The 13,081-nt window shown below is 45.1% G+C and overlaps 2 protein-coding genes across 2 annotated transcripts in view; one reads left to right on the plus strand and one right to left on the minus strand.

Annotated features, from left to right (window-relative positions):
- Polr3H (RNA polymerase III subunit H) overlaps positions 1 to 13,066 on the minus strand; it is an 18,615-nt gene extending 5,549 nt beyond the window's left edge. Inside the window, exons 1-4 of the mRNA XM_089587850.1 lie at positions 11,824 to 13,066; positions 11,638 to 11,734; positions 10,324 to 10,410; positions 1,101 to 1,164 (exon numbers count right to left, since the gene is read on the minus strand). Of these exons, the coding sequence (XP_089443976.1) occupies positions 1,101 to 1,164; positions 10,324 to 10,410; positions 11,638 to 11,734; positions 11,824 to 11,934 (359 nt within the window). The 5' untranslated portion in view covers positions 11,935 to 13,066. The remainder of the gene's footprint in view (positions 1 to 1,100; positions 1,165 to 10,323; positions 10,411 to 11,637; positions 11,735 to 11,823) is intronic.
- Positions 12,455 to 13,003, plus strand: LOC149348001 (large ribosomal subunit protein mL62-like). The gene has a single exon (XM_089587851.1). The coding sequence runs from the start codon at positions 12,462 to 12,464 to the stop codon at positions 12,963 to 12,965; it is 504 nt and encodes a 167-aa protein (XP_089443977.1). The 5' UTR covers positions 12,455 to 12,461; the 3' UTR covers positions 12,966 to 13,003.
- Positions 13,067 to 13,081: the final 15 nt, after the last annotated feature.

Genomic DNA, 13,081 nt, shown 5'->3' on the forward strand with positions numbered 1-13,081 from the left:
CTGTTGCCGCTCGTGCAGCCTGGCGCACAGCATGTCGGCATGGCAGATACAGCACCTGAAACTCTGCATCAAGCGTACGTAGCACAGAGACAACGATCACAACAGCAATCGCGTCGCGAAAGCACTCTACGACATGCGCGCACAGTAGCAGGCAGACATTTGCGTTTAGATAAGCTGGTAAGTGAACTTACGATGACCCTTGCGATGATCTGATCTCCACCTTTAAAGTAGATGTCTAATATGCTACTTTGGTGAAGAAACTCTAATAACCACGCTCCTTTCAAAAATCACGACCGCCCGCAATTTCGGCCAACAGTGGCATTGGCTAGGCAGTGATGATCTATCACTCCAGTTGCTGCAGCAAATATTTGTGGCATACTCGCCGCACAGGGTTCAGAACTGACCGATGTCTTTGCGATAAACATCGCTAAGTGCGATATTTTGGACGCCAGTTACTCAACATTCCCGAAGGCTGCATGCTACGACGCTGGGCGGCCGGGCCTGCGGCGTCTGCTAGCGGCGGCCAGCGGGAGCCCGTTTCGACGGCAGCGCCCCCTCGCGCTAAAATTTGCTGGCCGCTTCAGCCGCATGGAGAAGGCGGAGAGTTTGGCAACTTAGTTTAGTTCCATTAACGTTGGTAGACACCAATTACAATGTTTTCTCAATACATTTTGAGCAGAAAAACTCAGCTGAGCAGTTTTGCAAGCCTGTTCATAACGAATTTGTGAAAGCCTTGTGGGCAATTAACAACTATACACAACTGAAAATGACTGGCTCAACTACAAAGATGAATTTCACACCTCCCCTGCAGATACCAGGATCAAGCTGATACCAGGATAAAGGCTGCTAATTCGATCAGAAAAGCTCAAACTGAAAAAAAAAAAAAAAAAAACCCTACTCCCCCTTTTAGACTGAATTTTAAAGATGTCCTCACCAAATTATTTCCATAGCTGCTAGAACAACATATTTTTCAGGAGGTACGACTTGCTTGAGTTCATGGACGCTAATCAGTAAGGTAGGAATTCCAAAAAACACTTTCTACGATCTTTTGCAACCACAAGGAATACAATCACACTGGTCAACTTGTCTTTAAAGGATACAAGCGAGATGGATGTTGCAGGCCATCCGGCGTGATGAGGATGTCATCAAAGAAGCCCATGGACACTGCAACAGACCAGCAAAGCATCGGAAAACAGTCTTCAAGCCACCGCCACAAACTGAAACACTGCAGTGCTCCAAAAGAAAAACAAAGCTCAAGCCTTGCAAGATTTGTCATTTTGTTGGCCAGCTGCTGCCTTTTTCTAAGTAATTAATCAGCAATACGGTTAGCCCTTTCAGGGCTGCGACAGGGTGGGAACAAGTGCAGTAATACATATACAAAGAGTTAAAGATAATGCAATAAACACATGCAGATTACACAACACACAATTACTGTTCCTTTCTCAATGCTCGCTACCCAGTTAGTACCATAAACATCTGTATTCATATTTAAACAAATGTTCTGCAGTGGAATCTGACAGAATGGAATTATAATCAAACCTCAATATTCTACGACTCTGAACATTTTTCAATGCGATAAACAAACTGCATTCCAACCCAATAATCAGACCCATGTGTTTATGTACCGAGTTGATCAAAAGTCCCCAGGCCACAAGGCCTGCTTTTGAGCAGTACAATCAGCTGCTCACAGTGCCTATGTAGCTATCAATGTCCCCAGGACTAAGAATAAGACTACTCCTCAACCTACGGAGACCTCAAATTCGAGGATGTCGTAAATTCCCCACGGTACATGGCTACAAAGCAGAACCTGCGGCCTCGGGATTTTTGACCAACTCTGTACATCTCAGCAAGTCATGGCTGCTCCAAGCCTAGCGGGGAACCTGCAACCTTGGTCTGCAGATTTCTTGTCATTTCCTGCACGTGTTTCAAATCAAGCCTCTTTATTATTGCATTTTTTCAACATCACTATCGCTGCTTACGTGTCACGGTATACAGATGACAGCTTCCAGCAGTATTCTATTAAAGGTGCACTGAAGAGGAATCTTAACTCGTCTTTTTGCCACGGGAACTCAATCTGCACGTTCCGAGCATTCTTAGAAACTTCGATTTATTGCCCTGTGTGGCCGATTTCCCTAATTAAATCGAATTCACGCCCGGCTCCCACCTTTTTTTTTTTAATTCTCCCTCGCACGGTGGGCGGAGTCGACCAACGCGGGGAGTGCCTTTCAGCCAGTCCCGTGGCGGCTTGCCGCTGTGCCATCGGCGGAGTAATACGTAGTAGTCCGTAGAAGCAAATAGTCCGCGCGTATTTTTATTCCTGCAGGCTTATTTTGCGGTTATATTATTTGCAAATGAAACTATTTATTCACGGAAACCTAAAAAACAAAATAAAGCGAAAACAAAGCCTCCACGGAGCTGGCTGCAAGGCACTTCACGCGTTGGTCGACTCCGCCCACCGTACGAGGGAGAATTTTAATAAAAGGCGGGAGCCGGACATTAACTCGATTTAATTAGGGAAATCGGCCACACAGGGGCAATAAGCCAAAGTTTCTGAAAAAGCTCGGAACGTGTAGATCGAGTTCCCGCGGCAAAAAGACGAGTTCAGATTCCTCTTCAGTGCACCTTTAAAGCCGCACAAGGCAGCAGCCAACAGAACAAAAGTGGTAGGGAGAGCAAGCCATGCAGCTGCGTCAATTCGCGCATTTATGGCGCCTTCATACCGGTGAGTCGGAGATGTCACGCGATCGTTTCGGCCAAAAATTGACAGCTGCAAGCGGTAAGTTTGGTCAAAAAACGACAGACGAGTGTAATCAATCACCACTTGATTTTTGAGGCCAGTGACTACAGTTTGAGAGTTGCTGAAACACACTGCACTGCCTCCACAGAGCTGTCGTGACACATGGTCTGCATCCAGCTTCTGATTACGAGCTACACTGTAAACGACATCAGCCAGATTACATCCACTTCGGGACATAAAAGACCTTTTGCTAATGCCCTCCAATTATCCCCAACCCATGCCAATTGTGACCATCCTATCGCCACAAACTTCCTAATCCCATCTTTCCACCCGGCTTTCGACCGCCTCCTGTTGTGTTTTATTTTGCTTGGAATCCACTCTGCTACCCCAGCAGACGTCCATTACCTGTTCATCGCATTACATATCCAAGCCAGGTTAATTTTTTTCCTCTCGATTTTCTCCGGGATATCATTAAGTTCAGTTACAACAACCATGTGCCATCTTTGCAGTTGCGAGTGTAACCCTTGTTCCAAATAAGAGCCTTTGAGAAGGTGATTTGCAGACTGTGCTTGCTAGTAGTGTTAGTTAGTTAGTTAGTTATATTGATTTTAATGGCGCAAAAGCAACTGAGGCTATGATGCGCCAAACACAAGGTTAGAGTTTTTGTTAAAGGTGAGGCTTTCTATGCTTAGAGTTTGTTTAAAATGCTGGCTTCCTTGAGAAACCTAAAAATACATGAGATGTCAACCAGTGCTTGATCACCTAAAAGTAACATGGGGTGTAATGGGATGCTTTCCTTGTAAAATGTTGTGAAATATTTCTTTCTTAGTTCTTCTAGTTTTATACATGAAATTAAAATGTGGTTCACTGTGAGTTCAGTACCGCACATTTCACAGAGAGGTTTGTTTTGTTTGGTTAGCAGAAAGCTGTGCGTGAGGTGAGTGTGTCCAATGCGGAGCCGACATAAAATAACTTCGGTAAAACGTTCTTGATGCCTACATGATTGCCATTCCCCTAAAATTGGCTTCACAGAATGTAGTTTGTTGTTTACGTGCTCTTGCCATGCAACCTGCCACTTATTTTTGAGTTTACTGTATATAAACTTTAAACAATCCCTGTGCGGTATGCTCACTTGTTTTATTTGACCATTCCGGGCTTGTGCAGCGCATACATCTGCTTTCTCATTGCCCACAATTCCAACATGGCTAGGAACCCAGCAGAATTTAATGTTATGCTTTTGTTTTGTGATTTTAACTAGTAGTGTGAAGCTGCTCGTTGGTTGTATAATCCCTACAACTTGTCACTGTGAACCCACCCCTACGATGGCAGTAAGCAGTTCACAAACCGGAGACAGAATGAGAGAGTCAAATATGAAGTGCATCATGTGCATCAGAAGGAGCGATGTAGTGTGGAAAAAGCTTAATGGCATCATAAATAAAAACAAACAATGCAAGGATTGACAGCCTCGTTGTTGATGATACAGAAATAAGCGGAATGGATCTGGCTAATCATTTCAACTAGGGGTGTGCGAATATTCGAAACTTTCGAATATAATTCGAATATTATTTTTTTAGTATTCGTATTCGATTCGAAATCCAAGTATTCGTGTTGTTTCGAATATTCAACACGACGCAAATATTCGTATCTAGCCGAATATTATACTGCGAGCACCGGCGTTCATTTCGGTCCGCAAGTCCTATCGACAGAGACATAACAACATGGCGGCGCCAGAGCAACGCGTAACGTTGGGCCATGCAGTAGCTGACTGCACTGGTGAGCTTCTTTGTGGCTATACCTGCGAAGCTGGTATAGTCAGAGCTGTGCACGAAATACCTTGCAATACGAGCCAGTTCAGTGCCAATTGAGAGGGCATTTTTCGTGGCTGGAGAAGTTGTTTTAGCTAGAAGGGAACTACTTCTGCCTGACCAAGTCGAGCAGCCAGTTTTCCTTCACGACAACCTTTTATGTTCATCCCAGCAACGCGCTTTTGAGCTTATGACAAGCTAGCCTTGATCAATTCTCTGTACTAGCCATCTTCTCTGATGTTTCCACTCTTCTAAGAGCAATGTTGGAGACTTTGATACTTTTTGTGCAGCCACACACACCTTTTGTGCTCATTTCATCACTGATAGTTGAGCTGTGATGTTCTTGGGTGCTGAAATAAATGTTTTGTAGTGGTTAAATGCGTCTGACCTTGATTATTCGATATTCGATTCGATATTCGGAACCAAGTATTCGTATTCGATTCATATTCGAAAAATTTGATATTCGCACACCCCTAATTTCAACGATTTCTTTATAGAGGTCGGCAGTAGCACATACTGCTCTGAAGCCGCCAAAAATATTCTGGATGTGCAAAATACATTATTTTTCTGCCCCACTTCTGTATCGGAGGTAACAAGGCTTTTTCAAGGTATTAAGAACAGCAGAGCTCATGATGTAGATGATTTAGAAATCAAACCTATCAAGCATGTGATAGATGAAATAGCGCCCGTTTTAACACACATTTACAACATTTCTCTCTTAACTGGTGAATTTCCACTACAGACGCAAGTTCCTAGAGTAATAATAATGCACAAGGGAGGAGATAAGAATGAAATATCTAATTATCGCCCGGTTTCTATACTACCGGTATTCTCGAAAGGTTTAGAAAAGGTAATTAATTCACGCATTCTGGATTGCTGAAAAATACAGTTTGATAACTGAGCATCAGTTCGGATTTAGGAAGTTTCGCTCGACACGAAACAGTGTTGGAAAATTTTGAAAACAAACTGGCGACACTAGGAATCTATATAGATTTCAGAAAAGCATTCGATTCTGTAAATCATCGTATACTTCTTGCCAAATTGGAGCGCTATGGGTTCCGCGGAATCTCGCAGCATCTAATTCTATTCTACCTTCTGGGAAGACACCAGTATGACGAGTTAAACCAACTAAAATCGAGTGTAAAACCAATAAAATCCGGAGTTCCACAAGGCAGCATTCTTGGCCCTATCCTGTTTCTTTTTTTATATTAATGATATTGTAAGAATGGCGGGCAACTGTAAGTACATAATTTACGCAAACGACTGCACGGTTCTGGTTTCTGGCAAGGACCTAACTCAGATTAAAGAAGCAGCAGATATCTTCTGCTGTAGACTCCAGGAATGGTGCCAAAGCAATAGATTAATCTTGAATGAGAGTAAAACATTGCGCGTCTTATTCCGCACACCAGGATTATCAATTACACCTCTTGATAGCTTTCATTTAGGTCCCTATTGCATAAAAACAGTGAAACATATAAACATATATAAAGCATATTAAAAGAATTTCATCAAAACTGAGCAAGGTTGTCGGTATACTGAACTGAAGTCGCCGAATGCTTGCTGCTAATATCAAGAAACTTATTTACAGTGCGCTTTTTAACTCTCAAATTTACTACTGCTGCTTAGTATGGGCAAATATCTCTATAACAAACATTAACAAGCTTCTACTATTACAAAAGAAAGCTGTCCGTGCTATAGAGAATACGCCTAGGTTTGAGCATACATTATCTCTTTTCCGAAAGCACAGGATCACGACAGCGGAAAATACTTACGCATACAAACTGCTGTGTGCCTATAAAAAAGCAGCACAAGGTAGATTAAAAATTGTTTTAAATTTAGCAAACCTGAAAACAGTGACAAAAACCTACTCTTTTAGGTACCAGCCACCATGGCTTGTTCCTTTTTCACGGACTGGCTTTGGGGTTGAAAGGATAAAGCGTTCATTACCGCCTCTTTCGAACGATATTGACTTCCACCACATAGACATTATTACAATGACGCACAGGCACATAGCGAACCTGTTTGTGTAACGGTTATATTGCCTTCAGTTTTTTTTTTTTTTTCTAATGCAATCTTTCTTGCTCGCCTTATGTTGATAAATTTCTCTTTGCAAGTTTAGACAGGGCTTGTCGAATAGAAAATGCCTTCTAATGCATGTTCTTGCTTTCGCCATGTCAGTGCTGCTGATGTAAAGGTGGCTGGGGCGTTGTCGAGCTGCGGAGACAGCGGCTTTTACTTCAGCCACCTCTTCTCGCTCATTTGTATCGAGGGGGGGAAATAAACGTGATTATTATTACTATATATGGATTTGGGTGGAGCACTGTAAGAACCTCGAATGCATGACAAGAGCAGATTGAAAGCCTTGGTGGCATTATGAGGCGATTTTCGGTTTGACAACTTTGGCTGGTAAAAATCACTACCAAAATTCTTTTGCACCAGGGGTTTCAGAACTTTTTGAGACTATGATGAGAGGTGTTTCAGATCCCATTTAAAGAGACAGATTAAATCCATTTTTTCAGTGTTAAAAACATCAAATTGCTCGTGTACACAGGTGCGTGCGTGCACAGGTGGCAGAGAGTGTAACCCCCCCCAATCATCTAAGGGGGGTGCCAAGTCTGCCCCAAACCTTTACCTTGTCAGACCTGCCCCACCACTGTTTAATGTTATGGCCATGCAGGTTTTCTGATGTTGCACTCCAAGAACTGTTCACTTGCAAGGACACTTCGAGGCAATATATTTAGCTTCTTTTTCGCCGTTAACAAAAGACAGATGTATATTTTCTACGGTTTAGGGAGAACGGAAATTCCTTCGTAAGCGCGTTGTCGCACTGATGCCTCAGCGGCACAGGGGATGCCTTCTTCTACCAATATGTCACACATGAAAGTAAAATCTAAGGCTGAATAATATTTTTTGTTTATTTTGCAATTGCATCACATTGAAATACATGTCTTACAACCATTCCTCATCTTTGCGCTCCGTTTTGACAGTAGGAGCCTCGTTGGGAGGAAGTTTGGGGGGGGGGGGGGGGGGTGCTGCGGCAAAACTGCTCCCACTAATGGGGAAATGGGGAACCCTGCGCAAGCCTATGCTTGTGCACACCACCAATGCAGGATGTTTTCCAGATTTAACGAAATTCTCTTTACAGTTAAATAAACCTAAATTTTGAGCTACATTTTCAGATGACTTACATTTTTAAAATGGAATGGTATACCAAGTGCAGACTTCCTACACTAAGTGAATGTAGATGTTACATATCCTCCTCAGACCCAGCGTACATTGTTATGCACATTTGACTTTTTTTTTTTTTACAAAACACACCAGTCCTGCAGCCCAAGTGACACTGCTAGTCAAAGAGCACGCACAGGGCTTCCATGTAGCCACCAACAGGGCGCGTTCTCAGCAGCTACCTACTCTCATTAACGACCAAGTTTCTCACACTTCACCATGAGATTATTAACAACTTAAGTGTACACTGAAGAGGAATCTGAACTTGTCTTTTTGCCACGGGAACTCGATCTGCACGTTCCGAGCTTTCTTAGAAACATCGATTTATTGCCCTGTGTGCCCGATTTCCCTAATAAATCGAATTAATGTCCGGCTCCCGCCTTTTTTTTTTTAATTCTCCCTCGTACGGTGGGCGGAGTCGACCAACGCGTGGAGCGCCTTTCACCCAGTCCCGTGGCGGCTTGCCGCTCTCCCATCGGCGGAGTAATATGTAGTAGTCCGTAGTAGCAAATAGACCGCGCGTATTTTTATTTCTTCGGGCTTATTTTGCGGCTACATTATCTGCGAATGAAACTATTTATTCATGGAAACCTAAAAAACAAACTAAAGCGAACGCAAAGCCTCCACGGAGCTGGGTGAAAGGCGCTCCACGCGTTGGTCGACTCCGCCCACCGTACGAGGGAGAATTAAAAAAAAAAGGCGGGAGCCAGACGTTAATTCGATTTAATAGGGGAAATCAGCCACACAGGCCAATAAGTCACTGTTTCTAAGAATGCTAGGAACGCGTAGATTGAATTCCCGCGGCAAAAAGACAAGTTCAGAATCCTCTTCAGTGCACCTTTAAGTGTACACAGCCGCATTTGTACTTCACTAAGGATGTGTCCCAATATACTGCATGCTCCTGAAGGCACAAGGAGTCATATCAAGAAGCATGGAAAAAGGTCAGAGAGAAAGAACTCTTGGATGTACTGCCTGTGAATTGGTGTGCGTTGCAATGTAATTTGACACATAAGTGTACGAGAGCTGTATTTAGTTGGTTGGTCGGTTTATGGAGTTTAACGTCCCAAAGCGACTAAGGCTATGAGAGACGTCGCAGTGGAGGGCTCCGGAAATTTCGACCACCTGGGGTTCTTTAATGTGCACTGACATCGCACAGTACACGGGCCTCTGGAATTTCTCAGAGCTATATTTAGTGTATAACAGCAAAGTATAAAGCAGCTGTATATTATTGGTACTAACCTGTGTCTTACTGTATCTTACTGGTACTAACATGGAGCTAAACAAAAGGGTTGAACTTAAACTGAGGGCAGTGCATCGAGCTATATAAACCAAAATTACAGGTGTGAAGTTGAGAGACGGGAAGAGGACAGAGTGCGTCAGGGAACAACGCGAGTTAATTAGATCCCAGTCAAAATGAAGAAGAAGGAACTGGCATGCGCAGGACATTTAATATGAAGGCAATATAACCAATGCACCCATAGGGTATTGGAATGGATTGCAACAGAAGGCAAGTGTAGCAGGGAGGGCTGCAGAGAGTCAGGTGGACGACTGAGATTAAGAAGCTTGTGGGTTTGGTTTATGGTTTATGGGGTTTAACGTCCCAAAGCGACTAAGGCTACGAGAGACGCCGTAGTGGAGGGCTCCGGAAATTTCGACCACCTGGAGTTCTTTAATGTGCACTGACATCGCACAGTACACGGGCCTCTAGAATTTCTCCTCCAAAGAAATTCAACCGCCGCGGCCGGGATCGAACCCGCGTCTTTCGGGTCAGCAGCCGAGCACCATAACCACTAAGCCAGCGCGGCGGCCAGGAAGCTTGTGGGGATGAGGTGGTCGCAGCTTAGCAAAGGACACATCAGAAAGAAATGGAACAGGCCTTTGTCTTGCAGACGGCGCAGTTAGGCTGACAATGATGTGTCAGAATGGATTGCATGCTAGCAAGCAGTTCAACCTGTTTGCATATAATCGGCACTATGACACCGGTACTAACACTGAGTTCTCTCCCCCCTACATGAACTATACAAAACAGTTTATTTCTGTAATTGGGGTGCAATATAATAGCCACAAAGGTGTACCTGAATGAGTTTCATCCCTATAACCATTGTTATTCACCATGACCGTAAGACATATGACATGCTTGTCCAAAGCCATTGCACACCCCAACTTTTGAACCGGCCAGCAGAACTGTTCTCGCAGAACACCTACAATGAATTCAAAACGAAGCATTTTGAGGTTGAATAGCAGCTAGATTCTTAGATGATTTTGTCCATTGTTTCACGCTCGTGATTAAAAAAAAACCAGCTCCTGTGTTCCACCAAACACAGCTCTCAAAGGAGAACTATAACTTTTGCAGGACTGAAACTTTTGGTACGAAGATATTATCACCATGAGCCTCAAACTGAGAAACGCGTCTATTACATGATGGTCTAAAAATCATGCCATTTATTAGGATCAGCACAGACAGCGGTGAGAGCTTTTGTTTAGAAAGAAATGCCTACGGGTGTATGCGGCAAAAGCTGCAATTCAAACGACCAGTGCAGAGTGCACACGACTCACCATAGACTCCCTCCTGGCTGCAGCTCCGAATCTTGCCGACCAGGACCTCATCCATGAAGGGCCGGAAGACGACGTAGCGGAATTGCACTGCACAGACCATGTCTCGCCATCTGAGCCTTTATGCGATCCACAGGTTACATGCTACGGTTAGCTTTCTGTACACATGCATGTGACTGATAATGAGGCAATCAAAGACACATGACAAAGATAATGTTAGCATAACAACTTCCGATCTGACAACTCATCAGGCTCGTCTAGTTAGGTAAGCCTGTGTGATCCATGCATCGAAAGGTTGCGTGCAACAATGCCAATGTTTTGCCAATTCGGCACTTTGGCCAAATGGGCCCTATTCTTTTATTTTTAATTGGTTTAAGCCCGTTGATGCCTAGCAGGTGCAGGCTATTTCTCATTCCGCTTTATTTCTGACATTACTTTTCTGATTTTAGCATGGAATGAGACTCCAATTGGGGCGGTACATCTGTTAAATGGTAACACAGATGTCCTAAGGCGAGCTCAGCAAGGTCAGACACCTCGTGTGGAGCAAGAGGGTAAAAAAAAAAATGTTCAAAATTTATCTGGAACCAAAGCTTCCCAAAAACACGGCACGTTTAGCCCCGTTCCCTCTTTCAGTCACGTTTGGTTTGCTTACTTAAATCAACAAATCAGAATTCTTTTTTGCTTATTTCATTTTCTAACGTTTTGAGCACCTGCCAGTCACCGCCTTTGTCTTGTCCAATCACCCGCAGTGGGTACGCGCCATTATCTTGAGGACGAGGACAACAACAACAACAACAACAACCTAACCGCGCTGTGAGGAAAGGGATGAAGGAGGTAGTGAAATAACTTACGCCCCGCCGCGGTGGCTCAGTGGTTACGGCGCTCGGCTACTGGCCCGAAAGACGCGGGTTCGATCCCGGCCGTGGCGGCTGAATTTTGATGAAGGGGGAATTCTAGAGGCCCGTGTGCTGTGCGATGTCAGTGCACGTTAAAGAATCCCAGGTGGTCGAAATTTCCGGAGCCCTTCACTACGACGTCCCTCATAGCCTGAGCTGCGTTGGGACGTAAAACCCCAATAAACCAATAAACCAAACCGAAATAATTTATATCACCTGGGGCTCTTCGACATGCACTGACAGCGCACAGCGCGCGGGCGTCTTTAAATTGTCACAGGTAGTTGTTGCGCAAGTGAGTCTTTCGGTAGCTCCAGGAAAGCAGGCAAGCAAGCAAGCAAGCAAGCAAGCAAACAAGCAAGCAAACAAACAAACAAACAAACAAACAAAGAGCACACCACACGAGAGCACGAGACCAACTCACCGGTAGTGTGGAAGGAGCCGTCCCCGGGCAGGATCTTGGAGTCCTCGATGCGTGTGATGTCGAATAGCGCGATACACAGGCCCACGTTGATCACCACCTAAGAGCATCGGAACACATGAAGTTGTGATAACAACGACCGAGCCGGCCGAGATGCGGCCTGGGCAATCCGAACCCCGTCTCGCTTGCCTTGTTTGCCAGTCGCCGGTTCAGTTGTTCCGTGATAGCGTCGTTGGCGTTCAGCCGGAACAACCACGGCGGGATCCGTATGCTGTCAGACATCTCGCTGACGACGAACATCGCGCCAGCGTACCGCGTGCTCTCCGCGAGCGCGTCGGGGTGCACCGCTCTAGCGTTTGCGAGGAGTTAATGCATGCACTTCGCTGTTCGAAATAGGACTCGCTAAAAAAGACAGACACATGAGAAGGTAGCAGCGAAGTTACTATTCAACAAAGGCCGATGAAATGCAAGTATGAACCATGTGAACGCGAATCTGCGAGGAACGGTGATAGTATAGTGCCTAGAATATAGTATATTCTAGGCACTATAGTGATAGCACGCACGCCGGCCGAAACAGAAACCATTACAATCCATATCCATAGCCGCCACAGGTAATGCAGTGCCAAAACCATCAACGTACAGCCCAAAAATAAGCGCTAACACCGTAACTCTTAGCTAGAATTATTTAACAAAAGTTTTTGCATTTACAGGAAGCTTGCTTGCTCAAATAGTGTAAAATTCTACGCAAAGATTAAAACAAATAAAGGCCCACAAATAGCCAAGAGCAACCGGCTTGAGCCGCATCCATATCCAACACGCTTCACAACATGGCAGCGTTGCGTCGGCTAGGCGCTGCGATGCGCCCGGTATATCCGACGTGGTGTAGGTCGTACAAGAGCGACATCAGCCTGGACAAGCTGTATCCCGCTAGCGGCGATGCCCAGCCACCGATCGAGGGAGGCATACCTATGAAGGACGTGCAGGTGTTCGACCACGACCCGTCGAACCCGTATCGAGTGCATGTGCGGGTGCATTTGGACTCAGCGCAGTGGATCTCGGCCGAGGCCAAGGAGAGGCTGCGTTCACTGTGCAAGCCGTACATCGACTCTGAGGGACACTTGGTTATCGGGTCGGACAAGACCCGCAAGAAGACGATCAATCTAGCGGACTGCTTGGACCAGTTGCGCTGCATGGTCGGCGAAGCTTCGCGCCCGCCGCCCGAGAACATCCCCGAGACGAGGTTCACTCTTCGTGCTAAACACGAAAGACTTGCCGCGGCTCGATTACGCGTCCCCAGAGTGCCGGCGGTGGAGAGCAAAGCATCACCATAGGTTTTTGTTAGTCAATAAAGTCATCGTTAGTTGTGGAACATTCTTGCTCCGTTCATGCCAAACAGCACACCCACATAACATCCGCTAGGTGTGCTTAACGCCCATTATTAGGTACA

Source organism: Amblyomma mixtum, chromosome 4 (assembly GCF_055824585.1).
Source record: "Amblyomma mixtum isolate Tamu chromosome 4, ASM5582458v1, whole genome shotgun sequence".
Classification (NCBI taxonomy): Eukaryota; Metazoa; Arthropoda; class Arachnida; order Ixodida; family Ixodidae; genus Amblyomma; species Amblyomma mixtum.

Bases quoted from the DNA above. Each gene is read 5' to 3' on its own strand.
- LOC149348001 (XM_089587851.1), top strand. From the start codon at position 12,462: ATGGCAGCGTTGCGTCGGCTAGGCGCTGCGATGCGCCCGGTATATCCG.